Below are 27,968 nucleotides of genomic sequence, written 5' to 3' on the forward strand. Positions count from 1 at the left end.
CGAAACGAAATTTGCACTCCGATCGGCCGATAAAACTGGGGTGGAGGCAGAAAAAGAGACGTGGAGGAAAGAGAGGGAAAAAGAGGATGAATAGGTGTCTGCACGCGTGTACGTGTGGGTGAGACGCTCTTCGTACGGACACCACAACGGGGGAGGGGAGAGGGGTTGTCGGGAGGGGGTAGAGCTAGGACGAAGTACGGTATGGTTGTGTACCGGACGCAAAGGGACGATAGCCGGTACGGTTTCGAACCGTCGACGATGAATCTGGATAAATCGTTTGCACGAAGGAAGGAAGGAAGGCGAAGACGGTAGGAAAAGAGATGACCAAGTGGTTCAACGCTGACGAGAGGGGGAGAGGGAGCAAGGGAGGGAGAGGGGTAGGCGGGAGGAAGAACCGAGGGATAAAAGGAGAGAAAAATATAACGAGAGGAAAGGAGAGGAAAGGAGAGGAGACGAGAGGAAAAGAGAAGACAGAGAGGGACGTGGTGTGCGCGGCTTTCTGGTCGCAGTCGCACCGAATGCACACGCGTGTACTACGTAAATGTAGCGAGGATCTGAAACGGGCCTAGGATGACGAGGATAGAAGGGGGTAGAGAGCCGATATACCGATGGCGATACGAGACGGATGCCGAGTGTCAAGAGGGTGTGTCGGCGGTACACTTCACTGCCGCTGAATATCGGTCGTACACTTTTCTCTCCACGTCGTAACTGGTTATTAAAACACGCACCACAGCCGGGTATATCGAGGCCCTGCGCCTTAGCACTGCGAGAGCGAACCGAACGGGCGGCTAGGCTACGCGAGGATTATCACCTACTTCGCTGCCGTTTTACAGTCTCAGCGGCGGCGACGGCGGCCACTGTCGCGTCGCGATCGTCCTTATCCACCTCCGTTGCCGTCTTCGTCGGGAGACCTACACACCGTGTCCCCTTTGTCGTTGTCCTCCGCTGCTCGTGTCTCGGCGATATATCCACCTCTGTCTTCCCTCGGGTCCTTATGTTGCCCGTCCTCCTCCGTCCTCTGCGGATCTAACGTGCTACGTTCGCCCCCTTTCTCTCACGGCTTTTTCTTCCCTCCAAACTCACTACTTCTTACCGCCACGGCACTCGGGCTGTCCTGTTGCGTGTCTGTCGCGGCGAAATCTCTCTTCTATATCCTTCTTCTCTCGTGTAGCTATTCCGTCGTCGTTGTCCGTTTCGCTACCTCGCGCGTGGCCTCGGCACCTTTTCTTCTCTACTATCGTACAAATTCCACGGAGCACTACTAATACAGCATGTTACAAAAATAGAGTTTGTGTTCCCTTAAATAAAATAAATGTACAATTGTTACTTGTGGTTAGGAAACATTTAGTGTATGTGTTGTCTTGTAGGTAGAGTCTAAGCTACTGCCCGGCGAGGTTCGCCCATCTTGCCCGAAACTAAGCAGAGTCGCCGCTGAGAGGCGCCACCAGCGCCATCACCAATGCTGGGGCTCCGGCGGCCGCACCTGTCTGCACGACCGCCACTCAACACACGCGCACGATATCGCGCGAGCCTCGTCGACGACCGACGAAGAGATAACGAACGTCCTCGCGTTTCGCGCGACGAAGATGGGACACGCTGCCGGCCGAGGGAGCGACGCGGTGGAGAAGAGAGGGGTCCTGCGATCGCCGCGGTTTTCTCGACGCGGGTTTCGGCGTGGCGCAGTTGGCAGGCATGCGAATGAACGAGCGTGGAGCGCGACGGAGACGGGGAATAACGGCGGCGAGGGGCAGACGAGGACCGACTGTGAAGGACGACGCGAGGGAGAAGAGAAGAGAGAAAAAAGAAGAGAGAAAGACGAGGGACAGACAGTGGCGGGTGGTACACTCACCCCCTAGAACGCGACCCTTCGCGATGCGGCAATAAATGCGCGCCGTATGCCCTCTTATGTACAAATCTACCTGAGATAGTACCGAACTCTCACCTCTCTCGTTCGTCCAGTCTTTGCTGGAGAAGAGAACCGGTCTCTCTCTCTTTATCCTTCTGTCTCTTCTCTTTCCTGCCTCCTGCTTGCTCCTCCGAAAGCGCAGTCTCGCTCTCTCGCTCTGTCTTTCTTTTCATAGGACGAGAGATCGATTCTTTCGGCCCTTTCGTTGGTGCCCGACGAGGTTCTTTCGCACCTTCTCGCGAGAGACTCACGTTATCGATCGTGGAACGACCTCACTCACTTCTCCTACTCCCTCGAGGTCAGGAGACGAGAGATTTTCCCCTGTCGCTCTTTTTTCGTCCCTTCTGCAACGGCGAATCTCGGCGATTTCCTTCGCGGTCATCGACGTTTCTCATTCACAGAGCGCTGCTGGACGACTAGATGTTACGGGCGGATCGATCGAGTTCACCCGAGATCGTGCACCCGCTGCATCGATCTTTGTGTGCTTCAATATTTCTGCGAAGGGGGCTTTATTAGATTGCTACTGGGTTACTGATTTGTTTCTACGTTAGCAATCTATGGAGATCTGACTCTACCTTGGCTTCCCATAGATCGATGAAGAAACACAAACTATGGGAGCACTATTTTCAGGAGGACAGGATTAACTTCGCGTCGAAGAGACGTCCGGACAGAGTTTTCTGACAAAAAAACTCAGAGTCCCTATCGCGTGGATGACCTGAGCAATAAATCACTTTCCCAATCAGCGTTTTCGATCTCAACTTCTTCTTCTTGGTCCCACGACTCAAACCTAAAGCAGCGAGACGCCTGCAAATATTTTTCAAAGTCCTCGGACAATAGTCTAAATTTACATTATTACTGTTCTCCCTATCTCGTTAAACTGACGCATACTTCTCTCACAAATGACGTGTATATTACCCAACGAGTTCGGTCATTATCCAAACAGCTTAAGCCTGAATCAGTGCGCATCTTTTGCCTGCGGACGCATAATCGCCTGCTTGGCAAATCACCCTCTCGCTCCCCTGCCCTCCCATAGAACATTTCGTAGAAGCCGTCGAGGGGATCGGTCGAGTCAGTCATTAACATTGACTGGGCCGTTTACCTGGATTTGCCTACCGCGACCACTGCGTTGCCTACGTAGGCACCGACCAGGCGACCGAACAAGAAAGCAGGCCACTTTGTTTTGACCGATGTCTTTTCTTGTATCTCTCCCTCTCTTTCCCTCTCATTCACCACGAAGTCACGGACAAGGTCAAGGCCGTTGGCCTTCATTTCTCGACATCCTCCACAACTTCCTACGAGTTATCTCCCCCCCTCCCTCTCTCCTCCACCTTCGTCTTCCCTACGTTCCATGTTCTTTCTAGCCTTATTCGATCGCCCCGATAATAATGTTCCTGCCCGATAGTATCGGCATTAACTCAGCCCGCAATTAACTCGAGTTCATTCTGCTGAGCTCACTTAAATTCTGTCCTTGCAAGGGTACTTATGAGCTATTCGGCAAATTAGTGAGAGGCATGCATCAAATGCCTATAACTGTTAATCTAGCACTTGAGGTAACTCATTGTTTGTGGTTTCTCATAGTTTCAGGTAATAGTTTTTCTTATTTTCTTCCCCCTGGCTTTCCTGTTTCTTCCTCCAGAGTTTTATCCTCGATTCTGCCGGTTTCTCTGGGTGCACCTCTTCCTCGAGGTTGAAACAAAAATGTCCCCGGCAGAATGAACGATCTCACCTGGTCGACTCGTTCTACTACGCATGGAATTGCACGGAGATGAGAGGACGGCAGCCACTCAGACATTCCGTTGCTCGTACGAACAGGTTTCCTACCGATTGCAGAAAAAAAGCACGTAGAGCCGAGTAAGCTAAACAAAGTTATTCGCGGAGAATCGATACGGCTGATTTCGGCGAGAGAGAAGAGAGAAAATCCTTTTCCTCTAGGCGGCCTACGCGACAGTCCTCCTCCGCCATCCACAATTCCTCGATTTCGTTTTTGCCGAGCGGAAGATAGATCGTCCAAACATTCGTACTCTTCTCTCTCGATTCGTAATATCAATTTTTCACATCGTTATAAATGGCCGCTGCAAAAGCGACCTGCCACCCACGATCGATCGTGCTACAGGAAAATCAAATCTGACGTTCTTCAGAGAGAACTGAACACTGACAATTTTGGATAAGACCAAAGTGGGATACCATAAGCAAGAATTGATGTGAGCCTATAACGAGGAGACACTGTACATACATACATGTAATATAGAACAGTGTCAAGTGGTTTCTATTGTGCAGGTAAAATATGATCGAAAAATTCGTTAGACGGGAATCCCGAATGTCGTGGCAAGAAATTCCACGAAGGTACGCCAAAATTCCCTAGGGGCACTCGGGTCAACAGGAAGTCAAGGCCACGCGGTCAATTGCCCCGCGATCCGTCGCCGTTATAAATAGATACGAGCGGCCGGTATCTACGCATCTATTTGCACGCATGCTGTAAAATCCGAATCAGAGTTATGCCGACTGGAGTCTGCAACTCTGCTTTCCCAAACTTTTTCCAAGTCACGTCGAAATCTCTCCACCGATTCGCCACTATCCTCGAATCCTTCGTTTGCTATCAATGTCCTCCTTACTTACTAATGCATCGAAGCACGGCTGTTCAAATAAATGAATGATTCCATCTAGAGTGAGTCATTCTTCCGGGACAGGAATTCCTTGATACCTTATTCAACAAGAATTTATTTGAAATTTTAACTTGAGAATTAAGTTTAGAAAGAGTTATTGAAAGAGTTACTACCCTACGATGCTCTAATTATTTGATTCCCCAATTACTTGAACCAGGGTATTGTGACTGGGCTCGTGAAATAGGAATCCTAGGCTTGGCACCGTCTCCAAATAATTCACGGTTAATGTTGACGCGTGCCGATTTAATGCCCTTTCTCAATGCTCATCCCTGTAACGTTCGCGTCGAGCTAAATATCTGAGAGAGGAATCCGTAGCACGATTTTAGAGGTGATTTGGGAACAGATCCACGAACTTCCAGGTCCTCCTAAAAAACTGTAATTATAGTATAAGTGTCAGTTCTGACGTATATGTGTCGCATCTTGATAAAGTCGATGGAATTTATCAGGACAAGAAGATCGTGCAGAAGGAAATAGTCCCTGCGAAACAAGAAGCGTACTTATTGATCCGGTAGGTGGTGGATGTAGCGAGCCTGGCTTATAAATGCCATCCGCCACGAAAACTATAACTGATGCCAATTTACTTCGTTTGATCGGCAGGATTATTATGCAAAGCAGACTTTTAGAAGATTCATCAAAAACTGAGACGATAAAGCGGAGTAACCGCTTTATATTCTCGCTGATAAGAAGTGCAGTGATCGATACAAGGGTTGCAGCTTTAAAATGCAAATACCGATGCAAAATACGGCAAGAGAAATGAAGCACAATCTTCGTTATGAAACCGTATCCTTGATGGCCAACTCTTAATGAAGGATACTTGGAAAATAATTCTTCAACTAGCAGCTCAGTTTTGTCTAATTGCAAATTAGAACTCCGAAGGTGGACCTGAAAATTAATTGAATAATTCTGAAATTTGCAGAATATAGCATTGAGCATACAGTAAGAGTCTAAGGTTTGTTCTGTAATTTTGGTGGTTGTTAATATTTTGTAATTATACGAATAAATCGGTTTTGTTACATGGATGCGTTGTAGTTAATTTTTCTCTGTCCCTGTAACGCGTCACGGTTGCGATGCGATTCGCTAAAAGGTACAGTTTCGCGGACAAAATTCAGGGGGAATAACCCTGTACCACCCTACACCGGCGGAATATATAATCTCGAGGTCATTGCCCGAACGATCTTTGGGGGTTCCACCATGCCTGGAACGAGGGTGAGGCACCTCGGAATACTGGGCAGATATCGACCACTTTCCCCCAAAAGCCAGAACGCAAAGATGAAATTAAACGCTCTCTTAAACGCTAATAAAAAATTCTATCGATAAAAAAAAAAGTAAAGCTAAATGTAAAAAAATTAGACTCGCATAAAAACGCTCATCTCCTATTCCACGCATAAAAGACCTGTTCCCATCCTTCCCCTAAAGATGGACATCGTTTTACATCTGCCAGCGTGACGGTCATCAGACGAGCCATTACCAACGATTCGATCCTTCTTTCCTGTCAATTTATCGCCGCTCATCGTCCTCCATCCGAAGGCACGAACGTCCTGCGGTGACCTCGTCGAGGCTCTCGTCGCTTTCCACCCACGAGTCCTCTCCAATCACAAGATTAATCGATGCAGGCCCCATCCGCGTCGGTTCACCCTCGTCTGCAGCGAGGAGACAGCGAGTAGACGAGGCATAAGGACAAGGTTCGATCCCCCTCGGACGCAGGGAAACGGCTGCAAGAAGAGGTAGAGGAGAAGGAGGGCGGAGGATCGAGGCGAGGAGTGTCTTCTGGGTAGGAGGAAGAGCAGGATAAGGGTTGTTCGACGGGTGGCCATGCCTTTTGGGGCAGTGGCCCTTGCTGCGATGCCTCCGAGGGTGAGAAGGGGCAGACGAGGACCTACGCGTTATTGAGCGGGCATTTCCCACAAAGCGCAGACGAGGGCAACCACCCCGTAGCGCTGCGGCGCGCACAGTTCTCTCTGCTCTCCTTCCTGCTCCCTCTCTCTCGCCCCCTACCCCTCTGCTGCCCCACCACCCCCCCTCGTTCGATTCTCCCTTTTCCCTCCTGCTCGCCCTCCGTCCCTCTCTCTTTCTTTCTCTATCTCCGCATAGCTACCCAGCCCTCCCCCTTTTTATCTTTTTCCGTCGCCTTCTTTCTTCGCCTCCCTCTTTCTCCCGGTCTCCTCGCCTCCTTTTCTGCATCCCCCTTTCCACGCGTGCACACACATGCCGGGAGACGCGACCGACGGCGCGTGTGTGCACGTCTCCTCGTTCCGGCTACGTCAACGCGGGCCCCTCGTCCCTGCAAATTTCTCAACGCCAATAGACGCTTTTGAGTTGAACGCGCGCCCGTGAAATTTATGGAACTGCCAGCGAGAGCGCGGGTTCAGCTTCCGAGGGAAGGGAGGAGCCGGAATTACGTCCTCCATCCCCCGTGACTTTTCCCCCTTTCCTCGACGTCGCGACCGTCCGCATTGCCCTGCCCACGTTTTTCTATCAATTACAAGCTGCGCAGCCGATTCCTCCATGGGGGCCGATCGTGAAATTTGAGGACCATGGGTCTAAAGATTATGGCAGGATCGACAGGTTGGGGATGGCTCGAGGATTTTGACACGTTTCTTTCTTGGCTGCAGGCTAAGAGATTGTTGAATGTTTTGGGATAGGACAGGATTCTTCAGAATCCACGTTGAGTTCACGTTGGGTGCTGGTTATTTCAGGGCGAAATAATTCTTCTGGTAAATGGGAAATGTTGTCTGTGCCTTCCTTTTTTTCCTCCCTTTTTTTGAAATTTCTTTTTCCGCCTTTAAATCTCGGTCTTTGTCTCCGCCATTCCTCGCTCGTCCTTTTGTATTCTCGTGCCTTTCTCTGCGCACGTTTCTCACTCGCGCTTTGTCCGCACAAACTCTTCCGCTTTCTGCGAATTCCTTGCTGAGAATCGTGCAATTTTCTGATGAACGTCCCATTTAATATCCTAGAGAGGATTTCATGATATTTTACTATGGCATTTAATTCGAAATATTCGACTGCAATATTTTCTAACGGACGGTTGAAATTTTTTTTTACCGTGAGTACTGCTTTACAATTTCCGCGAGTATCTATTCTGCATTAGTCGAATGACTTTTTAAGGAGGATTTTTTACGATATTTGGTGAAATAATTTTTTACATCTCTTTTTTTTTGAGTCCAGTTGAAAACGATGAGTACTAACCCGCGTGGAAACATGTGGGAAAGAGAAATGGATGTATCGATCTCACCCCTAGGGACTTAGTAGGATTAGGACATCACGGGAGCCACCCACGACCAGCCATGAAGCACCATGCAGTAGCGGAAGAAGAAGCTTGTAGCCCTTAGCAACGTGTTGCTGTGGAAAATCTATATAGAGTCTTCGAAGGAAACTCGTCTTATGTTCAGATAACGATGTTAGTTCAGATAAAGTTCCAGATAACCGCGATAAGAAGCCTATCGATAAATCACCATGAACTGTAAAACAACACTTTTCTTTAACGCCATACGATATTTTCTCAATGCAATTTTATCATTGAAAGAATGTTACCTAAGTTCGATAAGGGCTATTAGAGATAATAACAGAGTCGACATTCATTTAGCACGGCCTTCCTTGTTTGCTCTCTTTGCTGATCATCGTTTCTTCCCTTAACACGCCACATTGGTTAGATAGGAGTTAATACAAAGGAAATGGAATGTTTATAGATTAAGAATCAATATCGATTTAAGGACCTTTCTACAGGGCTATTCGTCCCTGTGATACCAATCATCCAATGACGCAACATACCACCCTCGACCTGCACCCTCTGCGTCACACCCATCCTGTTTCCGCATACCACGCGTCCTCAACCTATATCTGTCCTGGGTCGTTGATCTGCAAGAATCCTAATGTGTACGTCGGATGAGTTGCTACAAATTTCATTCCTTAGTAGGACGTTTATCTTGCACCCTAAGCATAATGAGTGTCTCTAAAACAGAAAATAGAAAAAATATTAATTAAAGAACTTATACCGGTTAGTCTTATCAATAGTAAATGGATATCAATTATAATTGCTTCGAAATGTAATCTTTGATAGTAGTATAGAGCTCCTATCCTGATCTCTATTACCAAGAGAGTTTTATTTTTTCATGATTAATCAATTCTTCTGACCCTCCAATACTTTCGTTTAGCAGTCATACCCACACGTGCTTATCAAGAAGCGCGCGATGCAAAGATGGAAGAGAGCGTGTCGCAAGTAAAGCAAGATGAGTCGAATGAGAAGAGACCTCAATTTGGCAATAGAACTCTCAGTAGCAATGACAATGTGTTTCAACACAATGCATGGTAGAGATCTGTTATTTTTGCTCTCGTTTATTACCAAAACTGTAGTGGTAGCCTTGAGGAACCTTAACCTATAAACTGCAATATCTTTGTGTCGGATATAGTTTTCTTATAGCCATGATTTGCAGGGACAATGTTACGTGGGATGAAGAGCAACAGAAGTTAGCCCAATTAAAAGTAAATGAAAATTCGACGGTGACGTTACCGGATGAGAAAATTTTCGAATATGAACATGAAGCTAATAAGTACTGGGACAAGTTTTATGGAATACATGAGAATAAGTATGCTAAATTCTATCAACTCTATGATCACTATAATATAAATAAACATTTTTTTTAATCTTGCAGATTTTTCAAGAATAGACACTGGCTATTTACTGAATTCCCAGAGTTGGCTGTGACTACTGTGAAACAAAATATCCAACAGCCTCTAAGATCTGTCACTGAAAGTCAAGATGAAAGTAACACAGAAGCTCATATTAAAATTCTTGATTTACCTAGTCAGAATGAAAGTACAATCTTAGAAATTGGCTGTGGTGTTGGAAATACAGTGTTTCCAATACTTCTATACAATACAGACCCAAATCTATTTGTCTATTGTTGTGATTTTTCTACAAAAGCAATAGATATATTAAAACAGAATCCTGCTTATGATACATCCAGGTATAGATGTTTGGATACAATTAATGCATTACTTACATGACTTACTGATTTTGAGATTTTTCAAGGTGTAAGGCATTTGTCTTGGATGCAACAGAAGAGACATGGGAAACTCCTTTTGAACCTGAAACTTTAGACATTGTAGTATTAATATTTGTTCTGTCAGCGATACATCCTGACAAGTATACACTTCATTTAACTAAATATCAGATGATTGAAGCTGGAAGTAAGCTTATGAAGTGTATTTCATTTACAGGATGAAGCATGTTGTACAACAGATGTATAAATACCTAAAACCAGGTGGATTGGTTTTGTTTAGGGATTATGGAAGATATGATTTAGCTCAACTAAGGTTCAAAAAAGGCTGCTGCTTGGCAGAAAATTTCTATGCTAGAGGTGATGGAACTAGAGTATATTTTTTTACTCAAGGTACAATAATTCTCTTTCTATACTTATAGTATTAAAGTTATTCAATCATATCAATTTAAACCATTCATTTGCAGAAGAAGTAAGGACATTATTTACTAGCTGTGGCTTCACAGAGGAACAAAATCTAGTGGACAGAAGACTCCAAGTTAACAGAGGAAAACAGCTCAAGATGTACAGAGTCTGGATTCAAGGAAAATATAAGAAATAATCTAAGGATCTTATGTATCGTAACTACATTCTGTTAAGAAACAAATATATGATAATTTAAGTTTTATACATGACTTTTCATTTAAAATGCTACCAATGAAGATCAGGATCTTTTGCTATTGATCTAGGGAGAAACATTAGTGACTTCTATCTCCTAAATGTTACAAGTGAATAAATCATTGAATAATGTAAGTTTGCTTAAACAGATGTTACATTATTTATGATGATTTATACGTTATACTGTCATTAAGTAATCTATCAGTAAAAAATGAATTATTGGCAACACTGCTACAGCGTTTAGCGTGTAAACATGGCGGTGACGGTGATCGTTCTTGTTTGAAGGGAAACAAGTCGTTTTTATAATTTAACACTGAAACTCGTAACTGTAAATCGATAAAAAATAGAACAACATGGGAAATGCTGACACAAAATTAAACTTTCGAAAGGCAGTCGTTCAGCTAACATCGAAAACACAGGTAAAAAATGATTGTTTATTACCTCATTAACAAACATATGATTTGTTTGACGTTTCTGATCAATGAACCCCACGATTTGTCTATCGTTATTTAAGTAATATTTTTATCAAGATTTAATCAGATAAATCTTCTATTCCTTAAATCTTGCATGTTATGAACTCCTACCAGTGAATTTGGAAAGGTTTTAGTTTAGGTTAAAATATACAATATGTCTTTTCCAACTTCAGGTGATTGATGCTACAGACGACACATTCTGGGATCAATTTTGGTCTGAAAATGTGACCAATGTTCAAGATATATTTACTTTAATCCCTGCTCCTGAGATTCGTATATTAAGGGAAGAGGCTCCTTCTAATCTGGCTACGTTATGCTATAAAGCAGTTGAGAAATTAGTGAAGGCAGTTGATAATAGCTGTAGAACTCAAAGGGAACAACAAACTGTTTTGAATTGTTGCCGTTTATTGACTAGATTGTTACCTTACATTTTCGAGGATCCTGATTGGAAAGGATTCTTTTGGTCCAGTTTACCTGGTAAAGAGGATGAAGAAAGTGTTCCATTGGCTCACTCACTGCTTAATGCACTCTGTGTAAGCAACATACTTCTGTACACAATCAGAAGCCAAAAAACTCTTTTTTTATTATATGTATTTCTATTTCAGGATTTGTTGTTTTGCCCTGACTTTACAGTAGCTGCAAGTAGAAAGTCTGGTCCTGTAAGTATTCTGTATTTGAAAGATCAGGCAAATTTGGAATATTAAAAAATTATGCTTGTTTAATCACTTAGGATAAAGCAGAAGAACTGCAGTCAATAGACAGTTGTGAATACATTTGGGAGGCTGGTGTAGGATTTGCACACTCACCTCCTAGATATCCTATTTTGGATGCAAACAGAACAGAACTATTGAAATTGTTACTTACATGCTTCAGTGAAACCATGTACAATCCTCCCATGGATCTCTCAGTCACTCCAAACAAATGGATTCAACATTTAACTAGTTCTGAGAACAGGTGAAATATGATACTTCTCGTTATGAACTGATTATATACATGAAATGTTTGGAACCAATTTTGTTTTTTAAATAGGCATGCCTTACCAATGTTTACATCACTATTAAACACTGTGTGTGCGTATGACCCTGTTGGACTTGGAGTACCATACAATCATTTATTGTTCACTGATTTACTGGAGCCTCTGGTTGATGTTGCATTACAAATTCTTATAGTAACACTAGATCATGATACCAGTGGCGGTGCTCTATTAGAGGAAGGAGCTATCGGGGATAATTTATTTATTAATTACTTGAGTCGTATTCATCGAGATGAAGGTAAAATTTGTTTCTATATTTAAACAAATAACTAAGAACAAAAAATCGAAAAATACTTTTTTCAGATTTTCAGTTTGTATTGAAGGGTATTACGAGATTACTAAATAATCCATTAATGCAAACATATTTACCAAATTCGACTAAAAAGGTTCACTTTCATCAGGAATTGCTGGTATTCTTTTGGAAAATGTGTGATTATAATAAAAAGTTTTTATATTATGTATTAAAAAGTTCGGATGTCCTCGAAGTATTAGTGCCTATATTGTACCATTTAAATGATTCGCGTGCAGATCAATGTAAGTATTCCAAATTTCGCGAACTGCCTAAATATGAATGAATATTTTTTTTTAAATATATGTAATAATTAAAATAACTTTTTAGCTCGAGTTGGATTAATGCACATTGGTGTATTTATCCTACTTCTTTTGAGTGGAGAACGCAACTTTGGCGTTAGATTAAACAAACCCTATACAGCTACAGTACCAATGGACATTCCCGTTTTTACAGGTATTGTAATATCACTCTATATTGCTAGAAATGTATATAAAAAGTCATTAAACATTTTCAGGTACACATGCTGACTTACTAGTTACTGTTTTTTACAAAATAATTACAACAGGACACCAGAGACTACAGCCTCTGTTTGACTGTCTGCTAACGATTCTAGTCAATGTTTCCCCATATCTTAAAACACTGTCAATGGTGGCTAGCACTAAATTGTTGCATTTACTCGAAGCATTTAGTACACCATGGTTCTTGTTTTCCGCGCCTACCAATCATCACTTGGTATTTTTCCTCCTTGAAATATTTAATAACATTATTCAGGTAAATCACGCATCTGCTAAAGGATAATTCGCTATTGACTGAGCCTGACTAAGTCTGTATGTTATTAGTATCAATTCGATGGAAACAGCAACTTAGTCTACACTATAATACGTAAGAGACAAGTGTTCCACGCGTTAGCGAACTTACCAAGCGACTGTAACACAATTGCGAAATCTCTCAGCAAAAGACAACGTCGACACGTGCCTGCTAGTACGTCTAGTGAGAATGTTAATGAAGCGGCGATGGAAGGATCCCATCCAGCTCAACCCGCAGAACCTGGAACATTAAAAGCATCTTTGTTAGAAACACCAGGTAAATTGGTATCGTTGCATCATATAATAGTTATTAGATTTTTGACGTTTTTACACATAAAATAATTTTTATAATAGGCATTGAAAAGATGACAGAAAAAGAATCTGCTCATCCACTGAGTCCTTCAGTAAACGTCGACGTGGGGAAACCTAATCATCAGAACAATGCTAATAGCCCAGAGGATTTAATGGGCTCTACCAAAAGTTCTGTTATACCAGTAAGAAAATTGAACTGAATTATTAGTTATTTTAGTACCTGCAAAAGATTCATAGTTTTGTTAATTTAATAGAAGGGAGGCATCAGAGTTACGGAAAACAGCAATTCATCTAACAATGTAAATCAGTGGGTTCCTTCCAGTGAGTGGGTATATCAATGGAAAAGCAAACTCCCACTACAAACCATTATGCGATTACTCCAGGTCCTAGTTCCACAAGTCGAAAAAATTTGCATTGATAAGTGAGTATAATTTCGAGCCTGCAATTTGTTAATGCAAGTATTTTAATAATATCGCGATTTTATGCATTTTTAGGGGTCTGACGGATGAAAGTGAAATTTTGAAATTTTTACAACATGGCACATTAGTTGGTTTGTTACCTGTACCGCATCCTATCCTAATCAGGCGATATCAAGTTAACGCAGGTACAACAGCTTGGTTTAGAACGTACATGTGGGGCGTTATATACTTGAGAAATGTTGAACCACCGATTTGGTACGATACAGACGTAAAGTTATTCGAAATCCAAAGAGTTTAAGCACGGTACATGCTATTGATAGAATTAGCACTGAAATTTCTATATTAATTTGGCATAAAAAATAGCACTGGTGAAAAACTCGTGAGTCTCAGTAATCTATGATTAGGTATTCTAATTTGCACAGAGCGAAAGAAAAGTGACTACTTTTTGAGTGCATTTTTACGACTATAATCTTTCTTACGAATCTATTACACAGAGTTACAGAACTGATTTTACAAACGTTGATTGTTAGAAAATATATCATTGTAGAGTTATAATCCTGAATTGTCACTGACTAATGTGTAAATATTTGCGACTATGCAAGTGCCTTTACAACTGTAAATGTGACTGATCATTAAACCGAATTGAAAGACATCGTTTAATGATTTAGTTATATCCAAAGATAGTTATTTATCTTTCACTAGCTTTAATTTCTAGTAAGAAACTATGGTTTCAACCCTGTTATTCTCTATGCGGGACGTAACATGTTACTTGTAGTAATTTGTAAAATACTGGTTTTGTATGTCTGTGTAGTAGTAATTAATTTTTAAAAAACTTAACAAATCATTATACTATCTACACTAAATGTTAAAAATGACTCTTTGCAGAGTGAAAAATAGTTTAATTATTTATCAATTTCTAATAAAAGATTTACAATTACATAGCTTGTGTGTATAAAAAGGAGGAAAGAAATCTAAGTATTGTAAATGCACCAATAATGTGAATTGTAATACAAAGTTCCTTTTTTATTTTTTTCCATTATTTTGTTTTATCGTGTTTTATACGTTATTTATAAATATCAAGCAAATATAATTTATTCAACTGTGTACCTAAACTGTCTAGCTTTCGTTTAAATAATACAGAGCCAGGCAATTTAGTTTTTATTAAAATAACATGTAGTAGTTTTAGTTATAGAAAAAGACAGTATTTTATACTTCAAATAAAATACAATATGCTTTAAAAGTGAAGTGCAATGTTAGTTAATTTATTGGTGCAATTACTTCATTTCGTATTATATTAACGAAAACGCATTTTTTTCAATACGTAAATCTCAATAAAATCATATTTAAACATGTTATATAAAATAGTAATCTACACTTAATCACTATCCGATAAATCTATACAGGCATAGTATAATATAAAAATTTATAACAAGTTTGGTATTTTAATTTGAGAAAGATGACATCAAATAAAGAAGAAAGTTAATTAATCTTTTCATTTCAGACTATATTTTGATAGACAGAGCATAGCTTGAAATTAATTGTTAGCTGAAAATATTAAAATATAATATTCTAGGCGAAGATGTATTATATAAATTGTTTTAAATACAGAAAAGAAAGTTACTATGTAAGCTATCATTTACATACGCATACACACTTTTAGCGTTGTCAAAAGGAGTTATAAAAAGTCGTATGCATTAGTCAAGTTTATATTATAGCCAACTTTTGAGCCTGGCAAAGATGTACGTGTGTGTTCGTGCGCGTGTGTGTATGAATGTACACATTTACTCATATTATGTACATGTGCATACTTAAATATTAAAAAACACATACAATATTTAATTTACGTTGTTCTTAATTAGTATACCATGAAAGTACTAATTTAATATGTGTTTTATAGCATTTGAAAGATTTTTCTCGATGACAGTAATGAGAAGTTTTACTTTTCGTTTCTCAATACCCTATTTAGTATTTCTTTCCTTGCCTGATTAAATAGATTACAAGCATGTATATATATATATATATATATAAATATAAAAAATTAAAATACTTATTTTTCTGGATCAAACATAAAGCATCGCGAATATTGCGGTCCTCTTTTTGGCTCAGACATTGAATAATGCCCACAACATGATCTTCCTATGCTTTCTTTAAGTGTCATAGATATTAAAACTTACGTCGATGTTACATCACTAGTTGTATCACAAATATAAGATTCGCCTATCCCACGAAAGCTGTCTCTCCTTTCTCTCTTTTTTCTCGTTTTTCTCTTTCATAAACGAAAAGCTCGGTATTATTTAATGATGTATCTCGATGATGTATTATATTAATGTTTCGTCCTTAAAAAATGTAATACATGAAAAAATAGTGATAGAGATCTATACATTACGACTTAATATATATTTAGTGTAATATTTATCGCATAACTTTGTCGTAAGATGGTGGTGGGGCTTCGTCAGGCGTATTAGGCGGTGGAATTAGAATGGCAATGTGATAAGGTGGTGGTGGATTTTGCCTTACTACAGAAATAGGTCTGATATTTTCATTGGATATTGTATTTGTCGTGGTCACAGTTGCGATGTGCTCCTCTTGAATGTGATGGTCTTGATGATTATTGCGTTGATTTCGGCGACGTAGGGTCGAGTAAAAACACGCACATAATAGTAATGTCAATAGAGCCCAAAACACAAATGCCTCTATACCTTGACTCTATAAAAAAAAAAAAAACAATTGCATATTAGCTTATGACTAGATACAAATTATACAGTATAGATTATTTCTGGTTTACCTGATCACCAAAAAAAAATTTTGCAACAGCAACATATCCAGTTGCCAGTACAAATGTTATACAGACAGCACACCGTAATCTATAACTGGACAATTCTGGCTGACTAAATTCAGAGAAATCTAGGAGACTTCTGTTTGTTCCATTTGAGGTGGAATTTGATAGTATTAACTGATTATTCCCAGCAGTTGTTACATTGCTGCAAATATACAAAGTGTTCATTAATTTTTTTCCCAGATTCTAATATATTTTTTTTGAACATGCATATTCTAGAGCACAAATATTATCAAGGGCGAATCATTTATAAGTACTTTCTGTTGATAGACATGTATAAGTGAGTCACCCTGTATATAAGAAGAACATGTTCCTCAGAATCCTCTTAGTAGACCTTTTTCTTTAATTACTTGGTGTTGTTGTTCAGCTGGGTGTGTTGAGTAGAGCCAACTGGCAAATTATTTTGCGTTTCATTGTTAGCTCTTATTGTTGTTCTTATCACTCTGCAATTATTCATATTACTAGGACCAGCTACATTTCCTGCACTGTTCAGGCTGTGGAACCGATGTACCGGAGTGACCATTTGCCTCAAATCCGCATTGTACCGACATTGATCTGAAAGACCCATAAACATAAATGCCAGTGTTCATTAGAAATCAATTACTCTATAACATTCAGCGAGTCGAGGTGTTCTATAGTTCCTACATCTATGAACCTAGTCTAACATTTGCTGCATCTCTGATCCAAAATAGTCTCATTGGTCTGACATAGTTCTGTGTGAATACTTGAAGCAGTTAATGAGGCAACAGAGCAGAGGCAAAAAAAAAGTTAAAGAGACTTTCGAATTATCTTACTAAAACGCGTCTTTGGCAGAGGTGTGGCGGGGTATCGACGGCCAGTGAAACCGTAGTACCTGCCCGCCGGTTTATTAATCCAGAAATGCATACTCCGTTTGATTCTTCTCAAAGAATCATCGTCATTCACTGCATCCTCGAGATATCAACACCGCAAGGGACTTGACACGCTTCTATTATCGTATTTAGATCTACTTGAAGAGCAAACTCGCGCAAGGTGTCCTAGCTCAAGTTCCATTGCCCGTGCATTTTAAATCGATGCACCGCATCGGCGCATTTCTCCCTCTCGTCATTTGGGGATCCCTGTTGCTTAAATATTCTCGAACGCGTCTCAACTTTGTCCAGAAATATTCATCACCTGATGGGCCTTGCGAATAAGTTCAACGAAAGCGCAAGGAGCAATCTGCGTTCAAACAGCAGACGTCAATACGAACGCCGAAATGCAACTTGAATTTCTGCCATTGTGTTGAGGGACAATTTAAAACCAAGATTACCAACACTACTAAAATTTTGTCACAAGAGATGTGAGAGAGGGCGATCCTGAAAGTAAAGAATTACGTTTATTTATCTGTTGATTAAATCAGTTGGTGGCGTAGAATCCTTCTAGAGACTCTAAGCGTTATTACGCAATGATAAAAGTTCATGGAAATTGTTCATTTATTGCAAAAATAGTATTGGAATTGAAGAACTGAACCAAAAGGTTTTGGTAGTGTCATCTAGCGGTGGCACCATAGAATTAAATTTCTGACAACTTTTAGTTCCTACGCGCCACTGCTAGATGGCAATAATATCGCTTCTGAAAAATTGAATGTGGAGCACCATCGTCAGATAGCGCCACGAATACACTTTTTTTTATCTCAGCTATTTTTTCCAACAAATAAACAATTTTTATGGATTTTTTATCATTGTCTAATAATGTTTGGAGTTTCCATGATGATTCTATATTATGAGATTGTTAATAGATTTATAAATAATCCCATTATCGTGTGTCATTGCCCATGTTTTGTACAAACGTGTACCTATTTAAGTTATTTTCTCGCCTACGCTAGAGTCCTTAAAATTCCTATTTTTTATTTGCTATTTTATTCTCCTGATACTTACTCTAATGTCTCAGAAAATTCTAAACTAGCCTTTGCATGTGTATACGACCACGCTCCACATATATGGTCCACAGCTGATTGTAGCGATATTTCAGATCCTCCAGGGCTGTATCATTAAAAATTGTAACCCAAATCAATTCTCCAATAACGATTCAGTCGAGAGATAGTACTCAATTATGATTAGAGTTAGTAATTGCAATTATATTCCTCAGCAGAGAAGAATACGTCTTACATTTCTTCAATTACAGAAAATATTAGCAGGGGCACAACTCTAAATTTTACTAACTTTAAGAGAAGGATTATTACATTTTTGTAATTATGTCACTGTTGCAACAAATGAATAATATTTTCTCTACGATTCCAAGAACTACAATTCCTTTCCTTTAGTCTATACTATTAACTCAAATAACTATACAGACTTTAAATTGTATTTTATTGCAACTGGCAACTCCTATTGTATACATAAAATACTAATTAAAAAGATAATGCAGTATTTCATACCCATCATTAATTTCTCACAGAACCGTTTCTTTGTTCGGTGTAAAAAACCATTACGAATCCTTAAAATAAAAAAGTAAGTTTATTATTAGCATCGGTAGGCAAGACGAACCAACTTCATCTAATACCCAACAAGAACTTAAAACCCCGTCGACTGCCACAAGTATTTCTTCATAATTCGTCAGAGACGCATACAAACAGAAATTACAAAAAATACGACTGACAGTGTCTCAAAAAAAGGGCCCAGAGAATTTTTCAATTGCTATCAAAATTCGTCCAAATTTAGAGCAAAGGCCGCAGAAATAATCACTACGTCCATGGCGACGTGGAACACGACCTCTGTGCGCGATCGTCTGACATTTTGCGACGGTGATCGTAGCACACAGAGTGGGCGCTTTGTGTTTTGTGTCTTCGAATATACGTTGTCATCGATGTGGTGATACGTTCCAAGGTTTGGAGTGGATTCACGAGGGTGGACAAGATGTAGAGCGATGTCAGGTTTTACGTTCGAGGCATCGTTGGAGAGGAGCAACGAGATCGCACGCGAGAACAGAGCACGACGAGCTGCGACTTTTCTTAACGAGCGTATCGATCTTTCCGCAGGCGATGCATCTCCCTTGCCTGTTGTCTTGTGTTTGTAAACTATTGACCTTGCTTGGAGAGGATCGGTGAAACCTCTTGTCGATCGCGATCACGATCAAGAATGGAAATCGTCGGCGACTACGAGTACAACACGAAAGATCTGATAGGCCACGGCGCATTCGCCGTGGTCTTCAGAGGTAGACATCGTAAAGTGAGTGCTCCTCCTGTTTTTCTCTTAATCCATCAACTTGAATCGTTTGCTACAACTCCAGAAGTAATTCGATGATCCTCGAGATTAATAGAGTTTTGTGCCTTATTGTTCATAGAAATCAAATTTTGTGGTGGCAATCAAAAGTATCACTAAGAAGAGTCTGGCGAAGTCACAGAATTTGCTTGGAAAGGAGATTAAGATTCTGAAGGTTCGTTGATGCAATAATTGGAGACTGTGCGTGTACTGATCTTACTTATCTTTAAGTTTGTGTTCTTTCTCGAAGATGGATAATATTTTTCTCATTTATTGTGTGTTCATTGAAGTCGTTACACATTTGTGATTTGTGCTTTATGTTTCATGAATGATTTAAACATATTTCAGGAACTAACAGAATTGCATCATGAAAATGTTGTTGCATTATTGGATTGTAAGGTTGGTATATTTCTTATTCAATGTTTTAATTTGCATGGATTATATAATGATATTTATGCATTCGTGTAATCAAAATTTTATCATTTAGGAGTCTAATCATAATGTCTTCCTGGTTATGGAGTATTGTAATGGTGGAGACTTAGCTGATTATTTAAATGGTATGTTTTTTAAATAAAACTTTCTTGATAATGCATTAGCTTGATACATGTGAAGGCTTAAGGTCACCAGTACTGATCCTGTTATTTCATTAGCAATGGGAACTCTTTCTGAAGATACTATCAGGGTGTTTTTAAAGCAATTAGCAGGTGCAATGAAAGCACTGCATGCCAAAGGTGTAGTCCACAGAGACCTTAAACCACAGAATATTTTGCTCAGTCATAATTGTGGTAAAGCTTGCCCACAGCCACACCAGATAACATTAAAAATTGGTAAGAATTTATTAGTGATAAACTTTCACTCATTTCAAAAACTTTCAATCTCTGTTTCCTTATTTGCATTTTAAGGTTGAACATACAAATTTTCACTGTGTCATTCTGTGTTGCAGCGGATTTTGGTTTCGCTAGGTTTTTACAAGATGGTGTAATGGCAGCTACATTATGTGGGTCACCAATGTACATGGCACCTGAGGTCATAATGTCACTTCAATACGATGCAAAAGCAGACCTTTGGTCTCTAGGAACAATAGTCTTTCAGTGTCTTACTGGAAAAGCTCCATTTCAAGCTCACACACCACAAGCTTTAAAATTGTTTTATGAAAAGAATGCAAATCTTGGACCTAAGTATGATATAAACTATCAAATATTTTTATCAAAAAAGCCTATGCGCGTATATTAATTATAGTTATTTTAGAATCCCTCCTGGAACTTCACCCGAGCTAACAGATCTTTTAATGGGTCTCTTACGACGCAACGCTAGGGATCGAATGCCTTTTGACGAATTTTTTGGGCACCCTTTCCTCCAAGGTTCCAGAGAAAGCCCAAGTCCAGTTCCTGCAGAACTTCCTGCTTCCCCAGGAACGTTAGTAATCCAAGAAGGAGCCACGGCTGTTACAAGATCGGAACCAGAGACGACTAGTCCGTGTTCCAGTCCTGAAGATGACTTTGTGCTTGTGCCAAGTGATCTCAGCAGCGACACAGACAATAATCCCCACACGCAACAAGTCAAGTGAGTATTAAAACTTCGTCTGCAAAGGATTTCTCGCAACTGGACTGTTTTATTCACTATGGATCTATCAGGTACGTGAAGCAGTCCAACAGAGAAGCAGTAAGTCCACCAAGACCATGTTTCCTACCCATCTCAGAGCCTATTCCTGTTCCATCTCAAAGGAGTATTGCACAGCCGTCGTCCCCTTCCACTAACACAAGGTCTGGAAGCAGTGTTGTTCCACGCTCTCAACCGATCAGCATGAAACGCAGTGTGGATTCGTATAGAAGTCATGCTCCTGATATTGGCTCGCTTAGTCCACCTAGTGTTCAGTTTGTCATCGGTACACCACCAAGTAGAAGGTACGCAGTCAGTTCTCTTTTCTTTCTCTACTGTGTTATTTGATGGTGGTCATTTCTAGATTAAGTGAAACACCACCACCGCCAAACACGTGGCAAGTCAGTCCAGTTGCGAGACATTCGCATACGTCTAGTGGAACATCACCGTTACGGCGTTCCACTGGGAACAACAGTGCATCTTCGCCGCTGCTGACGGGGCCTTTGGCAGTCCTGGGTTCGCCCACATCGAGAGCATTTCAGGATAACAATAATACACTAAGGCATTCTCCTGTCATTCCCTTTGGAACAAGGGCTGTCACTCTTCCTGAAATATCTGGTATTTCATTTTATTTGACATCATTAGAGGAACATTAACAGATCTCTTAACTTTGTACTGAATTTGCAGAGGCAGGCAGTTTCCAAAATCTTCTGCCAGAAGTGAATACCACAACGGATGATCGCCCATTGACGTTCATCGCGCCCGAACTCCCAGAGGAGACGCTCCTAGAACGAGAACACAACGAAATATTAGCCAAGTTAAACTTTGTTGTTGCATTGTGCGAATGTGTATGCGAGGTAGCAAGAACGAGAGCAGGACCTTTAGGCGCGCCTTTGAGCGGCATAGAACAGGCGAGTACAGCAGCAACGAGGAGAAGAGCGGAGCAAGTGATTCTCCTAGTTCGTGCCCTGCAGTGGCTCAGCTCTGGGCTCAGCCTGGCAACTCAACAGCTCAAGGCTGGCAGGCTGCAGCCAACTGCTAGTGTTAAAGAAGGTAGAGAAATATTTTGGAACATCCACATCTGTTACGACCATAGCTTACTAATCTGTCGATAATTCAATTTTATTGTATTGGAATTCTGTTTCAGTCGTGAATACAATGAACGAAAAGTTTAGAACGTGCCTCGCAGAGTGCAAGCAGCTCAACAGTGCCGGTCTTCTTCAGCAGACTGGAGCCACTGCAGACAAAATTCTCTACAATCATGCCATAGATATGGTAAACATTCTACCGATTTGTTTGTTACTCATCCACAAAATAAACATGTTCATGTACTTATGTGTATGTTCTTGTTCTTTCGACAGTGTCAGTCAGCAGCACTTGACGAATTGTTTGGCAAGCCTGCCGTATGTTTCCAGCGGTATCACACGGCACAGATATTGCTGCACTCATTATCACAGCATGTCAGTCACAGTCAAGATAGGGCCCTCCTTATTAAATGTAATTTGCTTTTACTGACAAAAAATTCTGTGAAGTCCATTTTTTTCGGCTTCAAATATTTATCTCAATGCAGCGACTACGATTATTAAACAACCATTTTTTCCTCACGTTTCAGACAAAGATGCCGTTGAAAAACGCTTGTATGTACTTCAACAACAAGGCTACATTTACGCGACAGACCCCACATAGCGCTTGTGAAATATGGCAGCAGAACGCAGCTCCCCGCCCAAACCCGTACCGTATTCGATATCTCTCTTGTGTAAGATATTCTGCCCTATTCTGTATAAAAGATGTTAATTCACTGATCATTCTTATGATCGTACCGCAAAGATGATACTGTAGAAATAAAACTAAACTAAGGTATACTAAGTAATATAGAGCAAAGTTTTGTTAGATCTAAACAGAATAGGGTAGATTACCCCATGAAAGAGTACGAAAGTGATTCTTTACAGGTTTCTTTATATGATTTTATTAATGACGCGAATATTAAATAATGATTATATGTATAATATATATATTATATGGCATTTATAATATATATATTATAAAATATATGATATATATATAAATATATATATATATACATACTGTAATGTACGTATGGTTGATTAACTAACCTTTATTTCATATCAAACAATAAAAAGGTGTATACTAACAGCATTGTGCGTTCAATGCAAGGCACGTTTCTTATTAAATAATAACGATACAGTGATTGTAAAAAAGTAAAACAATTAAGTATTGTTTCATTAACGTTCTACATCAAGCTTTAGTTACAAGAGGATTCATTGTTTCTTTTCCTCTGTAATAGCCTCAACTGCTGGCTTGTTATCTCTATAAATCACATAATTCAATGCAGTAGCAAGAGAATTCCATGCTAGGTATGGAACCACCATGCAGCCAGCGATCGGATTTACATTGTAAAACGCGATACCCATTGCCACGGTGCTTCCCCATAATACTGCGATTTCGTACAAAGCCTAAAAGCACAATGAAAGTAAGTAATTAGAATTAGAATAATTAAGGTAGGATTAAGTGACTTTTGTTTCTATGAAAGTACCCATTTCAGGTTGTGTAATCCAAAGAATAGTGGTGTCCAAGACCAGTTTAGTAGTAAATTAGCTCCATAAATAGAAAGTGGTACTGCTGCCTCCCTAAAACCACCACCATCTCTCCACACTAAATACGAAGAATATCCTATTGTGCAATATAGAGTTGTCCATACTGGAGCAAACACCCAGTTTGGTGGTGTCCAAGCAGGTCTTTTCAATGTCTATTAAACATAAAAAACTATTAGTTATTTTTATCACATTTATGGTGGAGCATACTTTATTAGTTAGAAATTTAATATAAGAGACATAAGGATAGTTATCTTATTAACATATATTATATCAGTAATGTTAAGTTTTCCTATATTTTAACATTTTTTCTAAGATTCCATATCTTTAAGTAAACGATGTATAAAGGATTAAGTTTATTTATCAATTGGTGAGTAGTCCAATAAAATTGAAATACCATGACGTGTCAAGTTGACATTGTCAATAAGTTGTCCCAAAATTGACAAACAATTCAAGTGACTGAAGGTCACTGTACAACATAGTGTGACTCAAAAATGTACACTGCAAACATACTACTACTATAAAATCTTTAAATAAAAATTCCAATATTTGAAAATTCCTTGTACATTAATTCATGAATAATACGATGTTTCTAAACTGAAAATTGCTCTACACTTATCGAACTCACGTTACGCCACTGGATTCAAACAGTTAATTATGCTTAATTACCTCATACCAGGGCTTGATATTCTTTCTAGTGATATACCCTCCAGCCCAGCCCCCGATATTTGGATGAACAACAGCTACTACTACTGGCCAAGATATTTTCACAGGCATTTTGCTTTGCAAAACAGAGCGGCTCCGTTTCCTTTACAGCGTACTTATCGAACGTCGATAGTGGAGAATATGTATGGAGTGTATGACGCTGCACGTGACGACTGACGTTTCTCCAGTAATGTAACAATGTCGTAGGAGAAATATGGACACAGTTGCGATGCATTTTTGCTTAGACATTCATTATCTACACTAATGACTAATGTAATTCAAGTATTATGAAATTCTTTTCTTGAAATAGCAAGATGAAACAACTGTCAATTTATTTTAAAATGTTTCGAATGCTTTCACTTAATCTTTTTATACTCTGCTTGCTAATTGATGCTTACAGATTAGAAAACCTATTAAATGGGCATAAATATACGTGCACAACTATTGGAAATTTATTTCCTTTGATTCAGGTGAACATTACCACCTTTATTTACACATATAATTTAATAAATACATTAAAAACAAATATTTATATTACATACATTTCTGGAGTGTCATGCATAACAGTTCATAAATGACTTACTACAGTGTCAGCAAAGTGAATGCTGAACATACAGATGTGCGCATGAATACGTGTAATTCTAATTAAATTAACGTGACAGTATGTACAATATACATATATGCAGACTGAAAGCAATATTGGAATCAGGAAACTGCATACGGCATCAATTAACTATTGAGATAACGAAAAATTTTGTTTAAATCCTATAGAAATTTGTATGAATATAAGTAAAAAAATATATTATAAAATCGTTGGTCTGACTGGTGTATGAAGGAATCTTCTAAAACTTTTAAAACTCATCAAAATGCTGCAATGGTTAACATATCGTTCTTTGTGTGAAGTTGGAATCTCATGTACTCTAAATCCTCACATACTCTTAAGTTAAGATTGTATATAAACTAATAGAATTGTAAAATAAAGTTGAATATTAGGCGGTTACGCGATAAAAGAAATACTTTCAAACAATTTTCTATGCCATATGAGCAGCTCATACATTTTAATTATGCTTGTGCTTGATGATACGCGTAGAAAGACGTCGGCATGATATTTCATCTACTTTGTTTAGTTTGCTGTGCATTTTTCCATCCAGAACTATATCTAAATTACTACTTGTTTCCTTAGGTTGCCTTCGATTTTTTTTGCACACTTTTTCACACATTTATCAATTGTTTACCATTGTACATTGTTGATTATTTTCATTTGCGCCTTACCAAACAATATATTAGCGCTCTATAGTTCTCTTTTATTCAGATTTCTGAGCTTTGATGTCTTTAGCTCCGTTTACTTCTCCGAATAATCCAGGAAGATGATCCCTTACACGTTCCCTTAGTTTCTGGGGAATCACCATAATAGTCGTCGTTGTATTACCTAAGAAGAGTACTAGAAACATGGCGCTAAGGACTGGAACGTGCCACGTAGCTTCCGGATGAAACGTTAACGTGTACAATACGTACGCATTGTACAATTCGAACAAGTATCCGACGAAAAGAAATGGCAACAGAAACGACAGTCCACGCCACATCCACGAATGGAAACCTTCTATAGTGATGTCCATATTATGCCTTTCACCTAATGCTTTCAAGCGGTATAGAACACCGCGTTGATAACAGAATTGTAGGTATTGAACTACACCTGTAAATTCAAATGTGAGTATCATAGTTCGTGCTATAAAGGTTACGAATTATCTAAGAGATACTATGGAAAGAGTGACTTACTAATATACACATTGAACCACATAAATTGATGTCTAAATGCATACCAGGGACCAGTATTAGGCCACACTAATAAAACACCAGATACTACTGTGGAGAGAAAGTGGTGAAATCTCCACCACCCTTTAATTCGTGAGCCATTTATCTTCAATATGCTCTCTCTTATTGTTAACGTACAGTAATACCAGACTAAAAGGAACATAAAACTAAGTTCCAAAGTTCTGCAACAGATATGATTATAAAACTCTTGCTCTTTGAATAATGTACACAATATTAACCAATGAAAGGATTTAAGATCTCACCTGATGTTAGTAACTAAGTTTAATACAGATAAAATGAAACCAATCACAGAGAGGATTAACTTAAACTTCTCATACTCATCCTTGTACTTAAACCTAAAAGTAGCAAAATAATATTGTCATAAGTCTGTACTGCAAACTTTCCTCACTACGCTTATACTTACTTATCATTTTTGTTTAATATGGAAACATTGACACTGCCTAGAATAATTTGAAGATATGTTCCATTTGGCTTTGGCAAAATCTGCTCCATTTCGTGTAGTTGCTCTTTCCTCCTTGTCATTTCTTTGTCCAAGCTTTGTCTTGCATCGCTTGCATGCAATCTAAAAGTCATTCCACAGGCTTAAATATCTAAATAAAGTAATTGGATGTTATGTCGATTAAATTTATCAGAAGTGCTTACTGCTTCAGGGACTTTGATATTACACCCATCCTGTACTTCTGATGAGAAATGCCTTTCAAGCATTTCGCTTGAAGTTCAGTCACTTCTTCCAATTTCGCAAGGTACTCTCTATTCAATGCCTGTGAACAGTAACACATTACTGTAATTTCCTAGGAACAGTAGAGCAAAGGGAAATTCAATAAAAAAGCTTCTTTAAGTAAATTGTCTTGAAGTAACTGTACATTTACTACCTCATTGTTACCTCCACATTCAGAACTGCTGTATTTAACACCAGCGGTGAAAAATAAAGATAAATCAGATTCGCTAACAAGACTGGTGCGTGGGAGGTTTACACAAAGAACTAACGCAGTATTATACGTAAAACTTTCCAAACACCGGTCTTGCATGTGGATAAATAAAAGGCGCACTTAACCTCGACCAATGGCCCGACAACTACCGAAAATAATAATACCAAAGATGAATGTAAAAGAATCTTACTTCCAGTTCCTTGTAGTCTTGTGCTAGATCTTCCCAGTCTTTCAAACAGGACTCGATGTCGGTGTCCATCGTGACGAGGAAAGAGACCGATAGACAGACGTTCGTGGGAAATTCAAGTGCACCGTCGTGTTCTTCGCGACTCGCGACTGATCGTTCGCATCCAGCGACAGAGTGCTCTAAAAGCTGTCTCTCAGTTATCGTGATCTTCAGGGCCGACGTATGATAACAAAGTGACTCGAATATCTATAGGAGAAACAAATTCTATTCGAATCAAAAACAAATTCTATTATTGCGCAAGACTTCGATGCTACGTTCGAATTCGAGCAACGAAACACTTTAATATTAATTCGCCACGCGTCTTACCTCTCACTCGAAATCACTTTCTTCTTTCCTTTAACTTCCCTGCGCCTGAATCGCTCAGTAAATTCAATCCCCAAGAAGACGAAACACCTCTGGCAAATGCTAATTATCGTCGGTGCATAGAATAC

The 27,968-nt window shown here is 39.5% G+C and overlaps 6 protein-coding genes across 10 annotated transcripts; 3 read left to right on the top strand and 3 right to left on the bottom strand.

Moving 5' to 3' along the window:
- Positions 1-8,745: 8,745 nt before the first annotated feature.
- Positions 8,746-10,233, top strand: Mettl2 (methyltransferase-like protein). The gene is made up of 6 exons (XM_076376345.1): positions 8,746-8,874; positions 9,000-9,152; positions 9,219-9,533; positions 9,599-9,712; positions 9,787-9,959; positions 10,034-10,233. Exons 1-6 carry the CDS (start codon positions 8,765-8,767, stop codon positions 10,165-10,167), a joined length of 999 nt encoding a protein of 332 aa, XP_076232460.1. The 5' UTR covers positions 8,746-8,764; the 3' UTR covers positions 10,168-10,233.
- A 227-nt stretch (positions 10,234-10,460) lies between these two features.
- Positions 10,461-15,092, top strand: LOC143178151 (protein HID1). 2 transcript variants are annotated; one of them, XM_076376650.1, is made up of 12 exons: positions 10,461-10,642; positions 10,870-11,229; positions 11,302-11,355; positions 11,427-11,650; positions 11,726-11,967; positions 12,033-12,263; positions 12,349-12,474; positions 12,536-12,792; positions 12,861-13,104; positions 13,182-13,321; positions 13,394-13,560; positions 13,634-15,092. In XM_076376650.1, exons 1-12 carry the CDS (start codon positions 10,577-10,579, stop codon positions 13,854-13,856), a joined length of 2,334 nt encoding a protein of 777 aa, XP_076232765.1. In that variant the 5' UTR covers positions 10,461-10,576; the 3' UTR covers positions 13,857-15,092. The 2 variants fall into 2 exon arrangements, with proteins under 2 accessions (XP_076232765.1, XP_076232766.1); XM_076376651.1 differs by having other exon boundaries at positions 12,704-12,792.
- On the bottom strand, positions 15,042-17,642 carry LOC143178152 (uncharacterized). Of its 3 annotated transcripts, none has more exons than XM_076376654.1 (4): positions 17,547-17,642; positions 16,745-16,949; positions 16,344-16,539; positions 15,042-16,264 (listed from the first exon to the last, which is right to left on the bottom strand). In XM_076376654.1, the coding sequence occupies exons 2-4, from the start codon at positions 16,915-16,917 to the stop codon at positions 15,971-15,973; spliced, it is 663 nt and encodes a 220-aa protein (XP_076232769.1). In that variant the 5' UTR covers positions 16,918-16,949; positions 17,547-17,642; the 3' UTR covers positions 15,042-15,970. The 3 variants fall into 3 exon arrangements, with proteins under 3 accessions (XP_076232769.1, XP_076232767.1, XP_076232768.1); XM_076376652.1 differs by having other exon boundaries at positions 17,189-17,600; XM_076376653.1 differs by lacking the exon at positions 17,547-17,642 and adding an exon at positions 17,050-17,170.
- A 1,614-nt stretch (positions 17,643-19,256) lies between these two features.
- Atg1 (serine/threonine-protein kinase unc-51-like protein Atg1) lies at positions 19,257-23,033 on the top strand. 2 transcript variants are annotated; one of them, XM_076376495.1, is made up of 13 exons: positions 19,257-19,579; positions 19,695-19,787; positions 19,961-20,011; positions 20,100-20,169; positions 20,263-20,439; positions 20,556-20,790; positions 20,861-21,175; positions 21,337-21,516; positions 21,576-21,829; positions 21,899-22,264; positions 22,359-22,486; positions 22,573-22,708; positions 22,824-23,033. In XM_076376495.1, the coding sequence occupies exons 1-13, from the start codon at positions 19,490-19,492 to the stop codon at positions 22,895-22,897; spliced, it is 2,169 nt and encodes a 722-aa protein (XP_076232610.1). In that variant the 5' UTR covers positions 19,257-19,489; the 3' UTR covers positions 22,898-23,033. The 2 variants fall into 2 exon arrangements, with proteins under 2 accessions (XP_076232610.1, XP_076232609.1); XM_076376494.1 differs by having other exon boundaries at positions 19,259-19,579; positions 21,247-21,516.
- Positions 23,034-23,307: 274 nt separating this feature from the next.
- Positions 23,308-24,731, bottom strand: Tspo (Translocator protein). The gene is made up of 3 exons (XM_076376503.1): positions 24,493-24,731; positions 23,766-23,978; positions 23,308-23,685 (listed from the first exon to the last, which is right to left on the bottom strand). Exons 1-3 carry the CDS (start codon positions 24,598-24,600, stop codon positions 23,491-23,493), a joined length of 516 nt encoding a protein of 171 aa, XP_076232618.1. The 5' UTR covers positions 24,601-24,731; the 3' UTR covers positions 23,308-23,490.
- A 227-nt stretch (positions 24,732-24,958) lies between these two features.
- On the bottom strand, positions 24,959-27,850 carry LOC143178067 (transmembrane protein 120 homolog). Its single transcript, XM_076376501.1, has 7 exons — positions 27,844-27,850; positions 27,481-27,656; positions 27,004-27,122; positions 26,765-26,923; positions 26,604-26,696; positions 26,305-26,522; positions 24,959-26,221 (listed from the first exon to the last, which is right to left on the bottom strand). The coding sequence occupies exons 2-7, from the start codon at positions 27,547-27,549 to the stop codon at positions 25,833-25,835; spliced, it is 1,047 nt and encodes a 348-aa protein (XP_076232616.1). The 5' UTR covers positions 27,550-27,656; positions 27,844-27,850; the 3' UTR covers positions 24,959-25,832.
- Between the last annotated feature and the right edge of the window lie 118 nt (positions 27,851-27,968).

This window comes from Calliopsis andreniformis, chromosome 4 (genome assembly GCF_051401765.1).
Source record: "Calliopsis andreniformis isolate RMS-2024a chromosome 4, iyCalAndr_principal, whole genome shotgun sequence".
In the NCBI taxonomy this organism is placed as follows: Eukaryota; Metazoa; Arthropoda; class Insecta; order Hymenoptera; family Andrenidae; genus Calliopsis; species Calliopsis andreniformis.